Below are 19,413 nucleotides of genomic sequence, written 5' to 3'. Positions count from 1 at the left end.
TATATATATATATATATATATGTATATATGTTTCTGAAATGTTTCTGCCAGGATAGCTGAGAGGATAAGGTCCTTGCCTCTAATGTAGTATCTTTTCAGAAATAGATGCTAAGGCTACTTTCACACTTGCGGCAGGACGGATCCTGCAGGCTGGTCTCCCTGTCGGATCCGTCCTTCCGCTGTTTCGCCGTATCGCCGAATAGTCAATGGGGACGGGGGCTGAGCTCCGGCACAGCACGGCGGTGCACGGCGAAAGCCGCCGGACTAAAAAGTCGAAAGTACCCTAAATTACATTTAAATACACTGACTCAAGCATCGCGCTCACGCACACGTGGTATTCAGCTGAACTTCGCGATGTGCTGAGCATAGCGATGCTTGAGCCGAACTGGTGTTCAGCCGAGCATGCTCGATCAACACTAGTCAATAGTAATGTGCTTTACAGATTAAACTCGAAAAATTTGAATATTGTGCAAAAGTAAATTTATTTCAGTAATGCAATGAAAATTAGAATATTGTGAATAGGTTCCATATTCTAGGCTCAAAGTGTCACACTCTAGTCAGCTAATTAATCCATACCCCCTGAGCAAAGGGTACCCGAGATTGTGACTTTGGGGGTTTTCATAAGCTGTAAGCCATAATCATCCAAATTATAACAAATAAAGGCTTGAAATATCTTGCTTTGAATGTAATGAGTCTTATTTATTAGTTTCACCTTTTAAGTTGCATTAATTAAATAAATGAACTTTGCACGATATTCAATTTTTTTAAATTTCATCGGTATATGGTCCTTTCTAATATAACTTTATTTAATAATTTAGGCAGTTTTCTAGATATTTGAAGCCAAAGGCACTCACCCAGGATCCTGGAGCAGAATGGGACCCAACATTTATCATGAAACCTCCATTGAATCACACCTTACTGAATTTCAAATGTTTAGACCTGTGCATGTGCAGATGGTACCCAGTTTTTTTTTTTCCACCAGTGGCACCTCTTCTCTAAATGCAGCCCCTTCCCTGACAATCTGCTAAAATGTAATATTTCACAGAAAATAACAGACGGTAACACCATGTATACAATCTCTACAATGGGAGTTGCTTATTGTTGCGTCTCTATGTCCTTTGTACATTGTTACCCTATGCAGACAACCCCTTTAATATGCAATGGAAAATATAGCAAAAAAACACGGAATGTTATCAAATTGACTGTACATTTTTATTTGATCAACTAAACTGTCATTTAGAGCAAAGTAACAAAAAATACATCATCTTGTATTACAAAAGTACACAAAAAGAGCAAAATAATTCCAACAGCATTTAGAGTGTAAACTGCTACTGTAGATGTTTGTGCCGTGTAAATGTTCCATATTTTCTTGACTATACTATGATTTCAAGAGTCACTGTAACCAACCAATGTAACTTATTTAAAATTACATATATACTACAAAAAAATCTAAATCTATACATGATGTAGTTTTATTCCAGCCGCCCCTCGGCATGTTTGCCGTGCTGCCGCCGGAACTCCAGCCCGCCCCCATTATAGTCAATGGGTCCGGAGCGGCACGAGTACACTAGCGACAGCACGGATCCGGCAGGCTGTTCACCCGCTGGAACAGCCTGCTGGAGAAGGCTGCCGCTAGTGAGAAAGTAGCCTAACTTGGAAAATGAACACAAAAGTTTAATTTGATTTCATCGTATTCTAACACTAAGAAAACTAACAACTTCCTAACACATCCATCCAGTAAGTGCAATGTTTTCTAAAATGAAAGTACAAAGTATGCATGCACCGTCACGTAATATACAGTTTCAGAGCAGTCTACTGCTTACTAAAATATAAAGGACATAAACGACAAAAAATACATGAAAAATAAAAAAATGCCAACTTTATTGAATACATAAATACTGCATTTATTTAAAAAAAAAGCTGGATTAAAAATGAATCTCAAAAAATAGGACCCAGACCCTCCCCCACATATGTTATACCTACGAGATCAAAATACAATGATTGGAAATTCACAGGTAGTGAAACAGAGGTCTATACTCAATGCGCCAAATCATTTATAGTAAACATAAAGTCCATAGCTAGCAATCAAGACTGCATAACCATAATAGGCTAAGAAGAGAACAGGAGGAGACCAGTGTCCACCCCATTGGAAGGTGCGTTAGTTAAATTAGGTTTGGATAATGAGCAGTGCCACCCCCAGCCAAAATGCATGCCAGGGTGGATGCCTGACCCCTCCTGTTCCCTTCTTGGCCCATTATGGGTATTCATTGAGCCTTGATTACTATGTAGTGAATACTATGTAGTATATACACTTTGGAGGTCATTTATTAAACAGAAATACACCTAAATTAGCTGTATTTCTGGAGCACATTGCAACATCTGTTTTGGGCGTAGAAAATGGTCTAAATATAAGACAGCTAGGATGTAGGATCCGCCGAAGTTATGTAGAGGCCGGATCCACCACCAGGTATAGGGTTTATTATGACCGGTGTGCAAAACACCAGTCTTAATAAATGTGCCCCTTTATTTTTACTATAATTGATTTGGAGTATCAAGTTAAGACTGAAGTTTCACTACCTGTGAGTTTCCAATCATTTTATTTTGACCTCTTAGAGTTTACATACATGATGTCTGCTGTGGCAGATTTAGAGATTCATATTTAATGCAGTTTTTAATTGATGTGGTATTTATCTATTCAATAAAGATGGTATTTTTTCCATTTGCAATATGATTTTTTCATTAGTGTCCGTTTTCTTACATATTGTGGATAGTGTTGATCACGAATATTCGAATTTCGAATTTTTATCGCGAATATAGCCACTTCGAAAATTCGCGAATATTTCGAATATAGTTATATATATTCGTAATTTCGAATATTCGTTTTTTCCGATTTTTTTTTTTTTTTTTTTTTTTTTTTTTATCAGTACACATGATCCCTTCCTGCTTCTAGCTTGTGGGCCAATAAGAAGGCTGCAATATACTTGACTTTAGGAGTAGTGATGAGCGGCAGGGGTCATATTCGAAAATGCACAATTTTTTTTTCTTGAAAAAATCGGCAAGGTAATTATTGTGTAATATGCGAATTTTCGTAATTTGAATTTTCGGATTCGAATTTTTATTGCGAATTTTTCAACTTTAAGACAAAGAAGATTATAGCACTATGTTAGCTAATTTGCTCTATATTCGTTTTTTTCGAATATTCGCTATATTGCTATATATTCTTGTTTTAGAATATTACAAATATTCGAAAAAACGAAGTTATAGCAATATAGCGAAAAATTCGAAAAAAAACGAATATAGAGCAATTAAGCTAATATAGTGCTATAATCTTCTTTGTCTAATAGTTGTAATTTTTTTCTCATCTGAAGTTCAGATTGGAAAAAAATTACAACTATAAAAAAAAATATTATAGCACTATATTAGCTAAATTGCTCTATATTCGTTTTTTTCGAATATTCGCTATACTGCTATAAATTACGAATATTCGAAAAAGCTGTTATAGCAATATAGCGAATATTCAAAAAATCGAAAATAGAGCAATTTAGCTAATATAGTGCTATAATCTTTTGTTTTTTTCGTGAAAAAAATCGGCAAGGTAATGATTGTGTAATATGCGAATTTTCGGATTCGAATTTTTATTGCGAATTTTTTAACTTACAACTATTAGACAAAGAAGATTATAGCACTATATTAGCTTAATTGCTCTATATTCGTTTTTTTCGAATTTTCGCTATATTGCTATAACTTTGTTTTTTCGAATATTCGTAATTATAGCAATATAGCGAATATTCGAAAAAAACGAATATAGAGCAATTTAGCTAATATAGTGCTATAATCTTCTTTTTATAGTTGTAATTTTTTTCCAATCTGAACTTCAGATGAGAAAAAAATTACAACTATTAGACAAAGAAGATTATAACACTATATTAGCTAAATTGATCTATATTCGTTTTTTCGAATTTTCGCTATATTGCTATAACTTCGTTTTTTCGAATATTTGTAATATTCTAAATCAAGAATATATAGCAATATAGCGAATATTCGAAAAAAACGAATATAGAGCAATTTAGCTAACATAGTGCTATAATCTTCTTTGTCTTAAAGTTGAAAAATTCGCAATAAAAATTCGAATCCGAAAATTCGAATTACGAAAATTCGCATATTACACAATCATTACCTTACCGATTTTTTGCAAGAATTTTTTTTCGAATTTTCGAATATTCGAATATTCGACGAATATTCTAAAAAATATATTCGCGAAATATCGCGAATTCGAATATGACCCCTGCCGCTCATCACTAATTGTGGAGTAGAAGTGTTCCTTTAGGTCTTTATGTGGTGGACATTTTGATGTTTGCCATCAGTATTATAGGTAAATGTGATCTTGTTATTTTTGGCACCAGCAGTTGTCTTTCTTCTTTTTTGGTATGATGCCTTGTAGTAGACTGCCTGTACATTATTGATTTGGACAGTCTATGATTGTATACTGTGGTTATATTATATTCTACTATTGTATTGTGTATATAACTTTCAAAAACAGGTTAAAATGCAACTGCAGATAGTTGAATCAAAACCTGTCTGTCTGTTACATGTGGCTTGTGCCCACCGCTGCCCTACTACTAAGGCAGGCACGGGTGCCACTTCACTCACCCTGTTTCTGTCATAGTTCCAGCACTTGGTGCCAGTGTCCCGGGTGTTTATTGTGGATATTCTTCATTGAACCTCACCTCATTCTGCAGTACTGCAAGGGTTAAACCATTCTTTGGCTGTGTGTGCAGATGCTAGGCTGTTTCTAATCAGCTTCTGCTAGATATATATATATATATATATATATATATATATATATATATACACACACACACACACACATACACACAGTATATATAAACTGTCCGCTGCCTGCCCTGTGGCCGATTACCATATTCACACTTTGGTGCCTGCCCTGATCTCAGACTTATTTCACACATTTACACAAACACCGCTTGCCCTCACCTTACTACGAGTTTTGCCTGATCCCTCGGTGCCCTACACCGGTGTCTCTGACCCCCATGGGTCAGCTGTCAACCTCACCAGGACTACTCCAGGTGGCGTGGCCTGATGGCTCCCCTGCAGCGAAATCCAGATCTCTGTATAAGGGGAATACCAGGATAATGCCTTTAGGTTTAGCCCAAAGTCAAACAGGTTGGTTGACATGGTGGTTCCATATCCACTCATTGTAACACTATCATAACATTTTGTTTTATGTAAATCCTTTATTAACGTACTATGTGCACAATTGCTAAATTACCATTTTAGATTGTAAAAAGAGTTATGCAATTTAAAAAAAATCAAGTTGAAATTGTTTTCTTTTACAAAAATGTTATATTTTTGTCATTCTGTGACAATGTATTGATTTTACACTTACTGTACTACCACTTCTAAATTAACCCCAGTCTTTGTTAGCACTATTCTGTCTTCTAACGGCAGAAAAGAGACAAATCCCTAATACCAATCCACCACTTGATGGCCATCTCTTTAGTTTTGTACACTGAGAAATGGTGTCAAGTATAGACACCACCTTTAAAATAATATAGTAAAAATATGTCCTACAAGTGGGAACATATAGATATTTCTAGTAGTATATCTCTAGTTCTACATCAAAGAGTAAATAGAGAAAATAAATATGTCCCGGAGGAAGGTGCTACATAGGTTAAACCCAGGGTCGGGCATGAAGATTTAGCCTAGGTGTGATTTTAGTTGATTAGCTTGTTTTACTAACTCCCATATCAGTATATAAAGATTACCATATTTTTTGCCCTATGAGACGCACCAGCCCATAGGACACACCTAGGTTTTAGAGGAGGACAATCAGAAAAAAATATTTTCCATTACACCTCAGGTCAGACCAGCAATCAGACCCCAATGTTAATCAGACCTCAGCTTACAGCCCCAATCAGACCCCAATGTCAATTAGACCTCAGATCAGACCCCCAATGCCTTAAATCAACCCCCCAACCATCAGCCATCTATCAGCCCTCGTGTCAGCCATCAGCCCTCATGACAGCCATCAGCGCAAATAAAATTTAAAAAAAACATTTACCTCTCCTGCTCCTGGACACCACCACTCCTCACCTTCGCGATCCTCTTCATCCTGCTGTTGGCTGTGCTCTGTGAACCAGCGCGCACAGCGTGAGGTCACAGAGTGCCCTCACGCTGTGCGCAGCCCTGCACAGCTGACAGCCGAGGACCAGGAAGCGGTGAGTACAGAGCCTTCACCATTTCCCAGTCCTCTGGTACTAATGAGCGCTTCCATAATGGAAGTGCTTCATTAGTATTCGCCCCATAAGACGCAGGGGCATTCTTTCCCCACTTTGGGGGGGGGGGGGGGCGGGGAAGTGTGTCTTATGGGGCAAAAAATATGGTACTTCACTGCACCATCTTTCTTTTCTCCATTTACCGTTTGATGTAGAACTTATAGCATTAAAGTTCTATATGCACCGCTGTACAGTGGATGAGACAACAGCATCGAAAATCATATTAGAAGATTAGAGATTAAATTATAGCGTGCCTGGAGACACTTGTGGGACATATTTTTAGTATATATATATTTTTAAAGATGGTGAGTGAAAACCTGTGTACACTGTTTCCCAGCCTAGATTACAGAAAACCTATTTGGATGGTACATCTTCTAGCCTGAAGATGTCAATGTGTAGAAAAGCAATCTGACCTCATGAATAACAATTATTGGTCACACTAAAAAAATTAAAATTTTGAAAAAAATGGGGGCTAATATACTGTAACTATTGAATATGCATTTATTCTAATTTTATCAATGGACGTTTATAAAGATGGCACAAGCTACCGTCTTGTAATAAATTATTTTCATGAAAGTTCACATACAAAAACTTCAAAAGGTTAGCAAGTTATAAAGTCAGAAAAAAAGTGAAAAATACTAAGTGCAAAAACTGTTCACTTTTCTAATGAATCAGCAAAGAAGTGCAAGGCCACTAAAAGCAAATAAGCTGCAGGTTAAATGATCTTAATGGCTAGAACATTCTCAAAGGCAATTTTTACCATTAGATTTTACTCATGTTGGGTTAAAAAACATTTTTTCATTTGGTCTGCATTAAAAATGTTCAACCATTTTTGTTCTACAGCCTTTAATTTACGTGTATCTGCAGATTATCTTGTTTGACAGTGAATCTCTCAAGGAGCTGCTCTGATGGTTGGATGTGTAGCCCTCATCTCTGAACTTCTGGCTCATAAACACTCATTTAAACCATATTCCTATGAGCTGCCAGGAGTTCAGAGATAAGGGCTACACATCCATCTGTCAGAAAAAGCAAGATAGTCTGCAGCTGCACTGAAAATAAAGGATGTAGAACAAAAACATGTTGAAAAATAGTATTAAATACCAACTGAAAAAAAAATATTCCCCACAAAATGAGTAAAATGCAACGATTAAAAAAAATGCCATCATAGGTGTTCATAGCCTTTAAAACTGAGACATGGGTGGAATTTTACATGGCTGTTAATACAGTTACAAGAGCAGGTACGATGGCAAGCATGAGATTTTCTAGTTTTCCTAAAGCTGTTCATTTATCCATGGGCTCAGCATAATCTCCACCAATGAAGAGATTTGAAGAATTAAAACACAAGTAGTCAAAAATAAACTTCTACTAAGAAATTATTCTTATTAATGAGACACAGCAGATCTCTTTATAGGATTCTATCTACTTTATAATTATATCAGCTCTTATTTCAGTCTTGGAAGGCAACAACTATACAAATATTGGACTCTGGCTAACGGTGCATTGTAAAATGTGGTACTGTTCCTTTGTTTTCTACCCATTAAATAGACCAAAATTTTACTTCTAAAGCAGGTCATATCAATGAGATTTTGTGCATTGGAATGGATAAATCAAGGAGAGTAGCTGTAAGCCAAATGATTATTTTGTGAGAAGATAATGACTCTTAGGTTTAAGAGAGGATGGGAACAGTGGCGTACATAGAGACGCAAGGGCCCCATAGCGAAGATCAAACCAGCCCCCCCCCCCCCCCCCCACAGGACAGAAGGATTTCTGCCTAGACTCTTTTCAATGACCCAATGGCCATTTTTCCACTGCCTTATTTGCTAAAAGTTGTTCCTTTAGAGTGTAGAGTCCTGACCAAGTTTTCACCTCCAGTAGAAGAGGAGATAATCCCAACTAAGACTGGGCCTCCTCTTGCCCTGGGCCCCATAGCTGTTGCATGGTCTACCACTATAGTAGTTACACCCCTGGATGGGGATATTCTTTCTAAGAGGTGAATTGACCATCAAGGAACCATATTTGGTGGACCACTGCACTTCTGATGCAGAGCTCGCCAAGCACCCCCGTCCCTAATTCTGGTAATAGCATTAGATAAAATAAAAAAAATATTTGTAACCCTGTTAAAACAATAAAATTGCCATCCTGATGGAAAACAAAATTTGCTATATAATTACTGTCAAAACTGCTGGTTGGTCCTCTGCACTCCAGTGCGACGACTAAGCCACAGTAACATTTAGTGTAGGGATCCACTTGAAAAAGGCCATAGTGATGTGGTGAGTGGGTTTGTGTATCTTGATCAAAAAGTATTCTTAGTGCCACATGTACAGTTTACTAACCATGTTGAGAAGGAAATGCATGGTTTGTGGATAGGCGATTCATGCTTTTTCTTTAGTTTAAACTATGCAGTGACAATGGGTCATGTCATGTGGCTGCTCTGTCCAGAGGATGTAGGCTTTGTGACATTTGACAAATGAGCTACTGGACCATGCAGCCACACAATGACTAATATTACATTTCTTTTTTACTTTTTTTTGTTTTAGTTTTTTTGCAGGTTGTTCACGGTTTTGAAGTACTAGCCAGAATCCTTCATGTGAAAACAACGTAGAGGAAAAGGTAAAGAAAATAACATTTATACACACAATTTTACAAATGAACCATAATGTGTTGATGACTCTTACAGGGGCCCAGTGGTGAATCTGCAGCACATACTGGAAAACTACAGAAAACTTTAAATTCCAAGAGCATTTAAGACCACGGGGAGAATGCGTCAAAGTCTATATACCAGTTTTCTGGCATACAAAATGAACGCATTTTTGTGCAAGCAGCATATGCGCAAAAATGTGCAACTTATTGAAATTTTATGCCACTCTCACCACACCTCCCATGCACAACAAATGTATGATAATTAATGCCAGAAACTAAATTATAGCACACCTCTATGCCAGCACAAAATTAGAGAGTAGGTTTGCCTTTCTGCCGCACATACTGCCAGAAGATGCACCTAATGTATTAAGAGGCCTCCCATTCTTTATAAATTCCTAGTACTCCTAGTCTGCTCAAAGGGGAAAGAACATTTGAAAAATGCATTACAAAATAAAAGTAGAAGTAAAAAAAAATAAAAAATACTAGCAACGCTTTACAATTGCAGTTTGCAATGGTGCCTCAGAAAAATTAAAGGTCCCATAGACATTAGATGAGAGTTGACAATGGTAGATGTTGGGGAAAATAAGAGTTGGCCATGTTGGATTTCAACATGTCAGGTTCTTTGTTCCTACAGAAGATAAACTGCTGCCAGGCAGGTTTGGCAACAGTTTATTCCCCTCTCCTCATGGAAAACACATGCACCCTCAGTCAGAGTGTGACTGTACATGGGATAGACAGGAGGAATAGCTGTCAGCCAAACTAAAGGAAAGTGAAGGTGCAGCTTATGATGCCATCTTTATGTAGGTTTCTGTGGATTCATGATCTGAATGAGAAATTACATGTATCGTTTCTGTTTTCTCTCATTCAATGTGAGGTGTAGCGTCCCTGTAAGTAATGCTAGTGTTGCATGGAAACAATCGGAGTGACAGAATCATTCACGGTCATTGGAATTTTGGATAGTTTGCAGTATAAATAAGGGCATTTATGACATTTTTCCCTTCAATAAATATTTTATGACATTTCCTTGACATCAAATTTAAAAAACAGCTAGTTTGATGTTTCACTTCTTCCAAATTTTCTGGAGATGAACCATTTAAACATCATCGTATGATACTGTAATGTGTCTGTTAATCCTAGAGATTATGAGGACTAAAGTGGTTGTCCAAGTTATTTTTATTGATGACCTATCCTGAGGATAGGTCATCAATATCAGATGGGCAGGGATCTGACACCCAGCACCCCCGTCAATCAGCTGGTTGAAGAGAAGGCGTACTCTGTGCCAGCGCTGCCTCCTCTTAATTATTTACCTACTCAACGTCGCAACCCAACTCAGCAGCCGTGAGCAGGTGTAGTGTAATTACACCTAAGCTGTTGCGATGGTGAGCAGGTAAACAATGAAGAGGAGGCAGCGCTGACACGATGTGCGCCTTCTCTTTAACCAGCTGATCAGCGAGGGTCCCAGGTGTTGGACCCCAGCCGATCTGATATTGATGACCTAAAAATAACTTGGACAACCCATATAAAGCATTTATTGTATCTAGTGCTAAAAAAAAACAGTAGAAACATAGAAACATAGAAACATAGAATGTGTCGGCAGATAAGAACCATTTGGCCCATCTAGTCTGCCCAATATATCTGAATCCTATGAATAGCCCCGGCCCTATCTTATATGAAGGATGGCCTTATGCCTATCCCATGCATGCTTAAACTCCTTCACTGTATTTGCAGCTACCACTTCTGCAGGAAGGCTATTCCATGCATCCACTACCCTCTCAGTAAAGTAATACTTCCTTATATTACTTTTAAACCTTTGCCCCTCTAATTTAAAACTGTGTCCTCTTGTGGTAGTTTTTCTTCTTTTAAATATGCTCTCCTCCTTTACCGAGTTGATTCCCTTTATGTATTTAAAAGTTTCTATCATATCCCCTCGGTCTCTTCTTTCTTCCAAGCTATACATATTAAGGTCTTTTAACCTTTCCTGGTAAGTTTTATCCTGCAATCCATGGACCAGTTTAGTAGCTCTTCTCTGAACTCTCTCTAGAGTATCTATATCCTTCTGGAGAAGGATAGTAGTCCCTACCAATGCATCAGATCACAGCGGACACAGGCTGGGAAACAGAAACAGAGACTACATTTGTTGTTCTTATTCAATTCCTAAGAGATTCTTTAAAACCATATAAAATAAATAGCATGGCTGTAAAGCATTTCTTTGCTGATAATTTTAAAGTCTACGTTCACCTTTGGAGGCAATTTGTTTATGATTGCATTTCACTCATTTTGGGCAAACATTGTTTTTTTCAATTGGTCTTTATTAAAAATATTAAGCCGCCCTTCGGTCACAAAGGGTTAACTGTTTAGGCTACTTTCACACTAGCGTTCGTCGGTCCGCTCGTGAGCTCCGTTTGAAGGGGCTCACGAGCGGACCCGAACGCAGCCGTCCAGCCCTGATGCAGTCTGAATGGAGCGGATCCGCTCAGACTGCATCAGTCTGGCGGCGTTCAGCCTCCGCTCCGCTCGCCTCCGCACGGACAGGCGGACAGCTGAACGCTGCTTGCAGCGTTCGGGTGTCCGCCTGGCCGTGCGGAGGCGTGCGGATCCGTCCAGACTTACAATGTAAGTCAATGGGGACGGACCCGTTTGAAGATGCCACAATATGGCTCAATCTTCAGGCGGATCCGTCCCCCATTGACTTTACATTGAAAGTCTGGACGGATCCGTACGAGGCTATTTTCACACTTAGCTTTTATATGCCAAAATAATGCAGACGGATCCGTTCTGAACGGAGCCTCCGTCTGCATTATTATGATCGGATCCGTTCAGAACGGATCCGATCGAACGCTAGTGTGAAAGTAGCCTTAGCTGTGTGAATGGTACTTTTTCCTCTCGGTTTGCGATGGTCATCTAATAACCCTTATCTCTAATTTACTAAGAGGTCATGAACACTCATTAAACGCTAGCCTCATATCTCCGGTGTCAAACTCCGGCACGCTGTTCCTGCAGTGACATGCAGCTGTTTGTGTCCGGCTGACTCTCCGGACGGCTGTCTGCCAGAACAGCGTTCGGATCTCCGCCTGACCCCATTATACCTAATGAGGCCTGTGGGTATTCCGTTTGTATCCAGCAGCGCTGGATGCAGAGGATTCCAGAAGGCTGTTCTCTGCCGGAACAGCCTGCAGAAATTCACAACAGATGTGAAAGTAGCCTAAACCACATTTTTATCAGTAAGATAAGAACTGAGCAATAATGAGCGTTTATAAAAGGTCAGATCAGAGATAAGGAGCCCGTCAGGTGAGATGGCTGTGGGAAAAGAGGGAAATTTAGATGGTGCTACTAGAGAAACGAAAGGCAGTACAGAAAAAAGGGTTCCATATTTGTAATAAAGACCAATAAAAAAAAAAAATGCTTAAAATGAGTACAATGCAATAATAAAAAAATTGTCCCCAAAGGTGTACATAGCCTTTAATGTAACATACATCAACAAGGCTTAAAGGAGTTGTCCCACCACAACAACTTATAACCCGGCTCTACAGAATAGGTGACAAACTGTTTGATCGCTAGGGGTCCCCAGTATTAACTGGGCGCCAGACACAGATGCGCGCTATTACTCTTTCCATTCTCTATGGGAGTGCTGAAAATGGGTGAGTACAGCACTTAGGCTACTTTCACACTAGCGTTAATATTTTCCGGTTTTGAGATCCGTCAGGGTCCCAATACCGAAAAAAAATATTCTTCCGTTTGGTCCCCATTAATTGTCAATGGGGACAAAACGTAACTGAACAGAACGGAATGCTACAAAATGCATTCCGTTCCATTCTTATACCGGAGCTTTACATCCTGGGATGCAGAGCAAGATGGATCCATCATGACCCACAATGCAAGTCAATGGGGACGGATTTTCTCTGACAATAGAAAATGGTTCCGTCCCCCATTGACTTTCAATGGAGTTTATGACGGATCAGTCTTGGCTATGTTACAGATAATACAACTGGATCCGTTCATAGCGGATGCAGATGGTTGTATTTTCCATAACGGAAGCGTTTTTGCTGAACCCTGCCGGATCCAGCAAAAACGCTAGTGTGAAAGTAGCCTAAGCTATCTTTATCAATTCTATAAGCTTTAAATGAAGTAGTACACATGCATCACCATTGCTCCATCTAAATGTGGGTTGGGGGAGGTCCCCTGATCCTAATGATTGGTGGGGTCCCAGCGTTGGAACCCTCAGTGATTAAACCAGTCTGATGCATCTTGTGGATAGGTTATTTGTTAAGGTGGAACAATACCATTAAAGTGGTATTCGGATCTTAGACATTTATGGCACATCCACAGATATTGGACTCAGGATGTTTTCAGAACTACAACAGAAGCAAATGGAGATCTGCACAAGTGTGGTCACCTCTTCACTCATAGTGGCCGCGCCACCAAGTGGTATGGGGAGTCAATGGGGATAGGTGTAGGTTCCACGGGTGTGACTCACATCTATCAGATATGCATGGCATATCCTGTGGATAGGAATACTCTTAACTCTTGCGGGTGCATGCTTTATTACAATTAGCAGCAAAAGATGGCCTTTTAAAGGGAACCTGTCATATTGAACATGATGTCCTTTCTGCAGGCAGTATATAAGTTTGTGGGAAAAGATTCAGTATAACTTGTAATTTATTCATTTAACTTAATGCTCATTGTGGGTCCAGGAGAAAAAAAAGGCAGCCATCTTAGTACTCCAGTGGGTGGTACACTTAGGAGTCCTGGGGTTGGTGGCAGCTGTAATGAGTATATGTGGCTTTGTTAAAGAGGGGTCTACTTCAGGTGAGGAAGGGGAGTTTGGGCAAGGGACAGACTGAGTGTGCAAGAAAAGAGGTATCTAGAGCAGTGAGTGAGGAGAAGGTGACAGCCATTCCTGTAACCACTTGACTCCTAAACCCAGAATTAGCACTGATTTAAATTAAGTGAATACATTTCTAGTTATACTGAAGCATTTCCCACAAATATTTACTGAGCTCCTCTTGCTCTTTACTGTTAGGTCTGCACATAGGAAATCATGTTGTATAACAGATTCTCTTTAAACACATACAGTACGTGTCATGTTTGAGAATGTCTTATGTGGTATTAAAGGATCTGGGACCATGCACGGTGCTTGCTCGCAGGTTGGCCATAACTGCTTAAGATATTAGCAACTTATTGTACAATTAAAGAGCTCATATACAAAATACACATATTAAAGCTTCTACCAAAAAAACTTGTAGTTTTACCACAATAAAAAGAAATGATGTGTTGTAAATCTCTATGAAATACACACCTTAGTAACAATGTCTATAAAAGTTTCCTTGTTGAACCTGGGTGGTCCAACAAGAATTTATAGCCTATGTTTCCATTTACTGTTCTGCTATCAGACTTAAAAGCCAGAGATCTGCTAGTGATAACCATTTAGAGTAAAGTTCAGATGATCAACATGTGTAGGTGAAGTAATGCAGTCGCTGTAGATGTGGCTGAGAGCTAAGCTCAAGATTTCCTTCTTTTCTTTATAGAATCGCAACTCTCTTCCTGCTTTTCTTGACTCCTCCAATTCTCTGAGCGCAAGCTGAAGCTCCTGAGATATAGTCCCAGGAATCTCTTCTTCCTTCATGATCCAGTCTAAGGCCATGTGGCTCCTCATTCGCTCATCTAAGGAATACTGGGAGTAGTAGGCAATAACCTCCTGTTTAGTGAAAAAAAAGATAATATATTAAAGAATTTACCACTGAGATAATATTTTTTAAATATATTTTTGTATATTAAATGGGTTTTCTGAGAGTTTGTTTTTTTACTGATTATTAGGGATCTAGGGATGAGAGAACTTCAAGTTTACAGGGGGCATTCGGTCATGCATTCAATCATAATAGAACTCCATAGCCAACACAACGGATCCGTCCATAACAGAAACAGTATGGATCAGTTATGCTGGCCATAGACTTCTATTATGACTGAATGCATAACAGAATGCCTCTAAAAGCATTCCATCATGCATTCCATGATTGCATTGCGTTCTGGTCCGTGGTAATGAAATCCACAACACAATTCAGCATATACCCGAACCCGAACTTCAAAACTTGAAGTTTGCTCATCCCTACTGATGACCTATCCTCTGGATAGGTCATCAGTATCTGATCATTGGGGGTCCCAACACCTGGCAGTAGTGCCACAGGATTCTCTCTGCTCACCAAGCACAGCGCTGTACATTTTATGGTGGCTGTGCTTGATATAGCAGTTTAGCCCCATTCACTTCAGTGTGACCAATGAATGTGATGCCACATGGCCTAGGAAAGGCTGGAGAAGGTTGTGGCGCTCACAGTTTGACTTCTCAAAAAGTTGATCGGCAGAGATCTCGCGTGTTGACCCCACAGATCAGATACTAACGATCTATCTAGAGGATACGTCATTAGTAAAAAACAAAACACTTGGAAAATCCCTTTAATAAACCAACAAATCACTAATTTACTACTTGCAGGTGGAGTCCACATGGTGGATTGAAGGTGGAGCCACAAGATATTGACCACAGTATGACATCTTGGATGGTCTGATGAAGGTCTGTACATAGTAATTATATATCATGATTGCCCGCTGAAGAGCAAATCCCTGGCTGGCTGCAGCTTCCACCACAGGGAGTGCAGAATTATTAGGCAAATGAGTATTTTGACCACATCATCCTCTTTATGCATGTTGTCTTACTCCAAGCTGTATAGGCTCGAAAGCCTACTACCAATTAAGCACATTAGGTGATGTGCATCTCTGTAATGAGAAGGGGTGTGGTCTAATGACATCAACACCCTATATCAGGTGTGCATAATTATTAGGCAACTTCCTTTCCTTTGTCAAAATGGGTCCAAAGAAAGACTTGACAGGCTCAGAAAAGTCAAAAATAGTGAGATATCTTGCAGAGGGATGCAGCACTCTTAAAATTGCAAAGCTTCTGAAGCGTGATCATCGAACAATCAAGCGTTTCATTCAAAATCGTCAACAGGGTCGCAAGAAGCGTGTGGAAAAACCAAGGCGCAAAATAACTGGCCATGAACTGAGAAAAGTCAAGCGTGCAGCTGCCAAGATGCCACTTGCCACCAGTTTGGCCATATTTCAGAGCTGCAACATCACTGGAGTGCCCAAAAGCACAAGGTGTGCAATACTCAGAGACATGGCCAAGGTAAGAAAGGCGAAAGATGACCACCACTGAACAAGACACACAAGCTGAAACGTCAAGACTGGGCCAAGAAATATCTCAAGACTGATTTTTCTAAGGTTTTATGGACTGATGAAATGAGAGTGAGTCTTGATGGGCCAGATGGATGGGCCCGTGGCTGGATTGGTAAAGGGCAGAGAGCTCCAGTCCGACTCAGACGCCAGCAAGGTGGAGGTGGAGTACTGGTTTGGGCTGGTGTCATGAAAGATGAGCTTGTGGGGCCTTTTCGGGTTGAGGATGGAGTCAAGCTCAACTCCCAGTCCTACTGCCAGTTTCTGGAAGACACCTTCTTCAAGCAGTGGTACAGGAAGAAGTCTGCATCCTTCAGGAAAAACATGATTTTCATGCAGGACAATGCTCCATCACACGCGTCCAAGTACTCCACAGCGTGGCTGGCAAGAAAGGGTATAAAAGAAGAAAATCTAATGACATGGCCTCCTTGTTCACCTGATCTGAACCCCATTGAGAACCTGTGGTCCATCATCAAATGTGAGATTTACAAGGAGGGAAAACAGTACACCTCTCTGAACAGTGTCTGGGAGGCTGTGGTTGCTGCTGCACGCAATGTTGATGGTGAACAGATCAAAACACTGACAGAATCCATGGATGGCAGGCTTTTGAGTGTCCTTGCAAAGAAAGGTGGCTATATTGGTCACTGATTTGTTTTTGTTTTGTTTTTGAATGTCAGAAATGTATATTTGTGAATGTTGAGATGTTATATTGGCTTCACTAGTAAAAATAAATAATTGAAATGGGTATATATTAGTTTTTTGTTAAGTTGCCTAATAATTATGCACAGTAATAGTCACCTGCACACACAGATATCCCCCTAAAATAGCTAAAACTAAAAACAAACTAAAAACTACTTCCAAAAATATTCAGCTTTGATATTAATGAGTTTTTAGGGTTCATTGAGAACATGGTTGTTGTTCAATAATAAAATTAATCCTCAAAAATACAACTTGCCTAATAATTCTGCACTCCCTGTATCTTACTGGACTGATTGCTGCAGCAACTGCATTCTTAAAGGGGTTGTCTCTTTAATACATATGGTATAGATATCATCATAATGATCAAACTGCCTGGAACTGGCTTCTGTAACATCTGAATTCTTAATTTAGACTCTTACCCTTCACTAATAAACAAAGTGAAGGGTGAATATATTTTTAGTCACAGATCTAACTAGAGAAAATTGAGAGCGGACCTTCCCCAGCACATGGTTTGTGTACGGCATACTTCCGTATAACACATGGAATTTATTTCACATTTTTAAAAGGATTTAGAACAATGGTGATTCAGCTACAGAAACACAGGATATGCTGCAAAGAGTTTACTTTATAAATCCAGGATGAGAGTGAAATGGAAAGCTGAAGATTTAGTAATTAATTAAGAATGCGTGTTTGGCTACTTCTCGACCTGAAATTGGTTGCAATGTTACGGAGCCAACACATATAAAACATGGTATAAAATACTGTGACGCAGGGAGCAGATGGCAAAACAATAGTCCAACACAAATAAGACAATGTAGTCCATTCAATCCACTCTATTTCGACTTAGAAAACTGAAATGTGAGACTCATGTTATTTGAAAGAAAAGGCACATAAATAGAATAGCTTACATTAAGCTTAATTTCAAATTACAAACATTGGCTCAAAAGAACATAATCCTATGCATAACGTATAGTTAGTAACCTCCTAAATTTTTATAAATTCTATAAAAATGTCTTAAACATTTTATTTCCGTCCATACTGATAATGGTATTTCAGCTCTTCAATCATTTAAAGGGAATGTCTCATCAGAAAATTAAGTTTTTAAGTTGAACATATTCTTAAAGAATTCTTTGTGATTTTTTTTAAAATTTCCATGTCAATATCTATGTTTAAACAATAACCATAAAATCCTGCAGTTTTCCCACTGGCCACTAAGCCTAATAATAGGCGTGACTTCTTGGTCACTACAGATCACTTTACTGGAGTCTCGTGCTCGTCTCATTCAGATCCTGCCTGTAACGGTATAGATTTATTTATTTTATGCACTATATTCCGCAGCGCTTTACAGGCATTAGCATCAAGCTCACAACATACGTTCCCTATCAGTATGTCTTTGGATGTGGGAAGAAACCCACTCAATCATGTGGAGAACATACAAACTGTTGTCCTTGGTTGGATTTGAACCCCGGACAATACAGGACACCAGTGCTAACCACTGAGCAACTGTGCTGCCCATCATAGATAAGACCATTCACAATAGGTGATTGGCAAAGCTTATATATTCGTTCCTTGTACAATGACCTCTGCACAGGGCACAGAGCATGCCTAGAAAACTCTCCCATAAAAGTCAATGAGGTCCCCTCTTGACGATTGTGTTTAGGGACCATGGTGGCTGCCATAAAGCAATTTTCCTAATGCTTTCTAAATACTGTTAAGAACAGCTCGGGCAAGATGGCCGCCCCCCATAATCATGTTCAGGAAATATAATAAAATCTGCAATCAGAAAATAAAAACAAATTAGAGAAAAAAGATGATGTGACGCTATCTGGTTTTAACTGGAAGTTAACATTGGTTACACATATCCTTTAAGCAAGACACTTGACAAAATTAATGAAAGATAGTAAAGTATTACAAATTCAATAAATGCTAATAGCACTAGCACAAAGAGACAGCTTTGAGTTTATGTTCAAAGATATTACAGACCAAATGTATTCATTTATCTAGATGCATTTTGCAAGTATAAAAAGTATAGCACAGTAAACCGTGCAGGATTTACTTGTCAAGAACCTAGAGCCCATGCCTATAATGCTTTAAAAAAATGCACTGAACCAGATTTGTGAACCAGTCACAGTAGACCTCCTTGGCCCTGATTTTACTTTGGTAATCATAGCAGTGAACCTACCGCCAGGTTTCACAGCAGTGCCTTCATTTCTCATGATGCACAAAGAAAAAAGTCCTTCAACAGTCTAGGCTGAGCGCAGCAAAATCTGTATGAAGTAGGTATAAGACCACTCAATGAACCACAGTCCACAATGTAATCAGTCGCTGTTCACACTTTGAGTCTCCTCCAGACTCCCTCTTCATCCACTGTCTCAAGTAGGTAGAACATTAAATCCAAATAGTGAAGTACTGCCAAACAGTGTGCGAAACAGCAGGATTTTATTATACTTGTAAGATCACTGTTCTACCTGCTTGAGAGAGTGGATGAACAGGGAGTCTGATGGAGGAGACGCGAGAAGTGTGAACAGCGACTGATTACAGTGTGGACTGTGGTTCATTG

The 19,413-nt window shown here is 39.2% G+C and overlaps 1 protein-coding gene across 1 annotated transcript in view; it reads right to left on the bottom strand.

The window, feature by feature from the left end:
- Window positions 1-12,934: 12,934 nt before the first annotated feature.
- Window positions 12,935-19,413, bottom strand: part of LOC122935548 (protein limb expression 1-like) — a 75,917-nt gene continuing 69,438 nt past the window's right edge. Inside the window, exon 4 of the mRNA XM_044291320.1 lies at window positions 12,935-14,628. Coding sequence (XP_044147255.1) covers window positions 14,344-14,628 — 285 coding nt within the window. The 3' untranslated portion in view covers window positions 12,935-14,343. The remainder of the gene's footprint in view (window positions 14,629-19,413) is intronic.

The sequence above is a fragment of the Bufo gargarizans genome, chromosome 1, assembly GCF_014858855.1.
Source record: "Bufo gargarizans isolate SCDJY-AF-19 chromosome 1, ASM1485885v1, whole genome shotgun sequence".
Lineage (NCBI taxonomy): Eukaryota > Metazoa > Chordata > Amphibia > Anura > Bufonidae > Bufo > Bufo gargarizans.
This window is presented reverse-complemented; position numbering and strand designations above follow the sequence as displayed.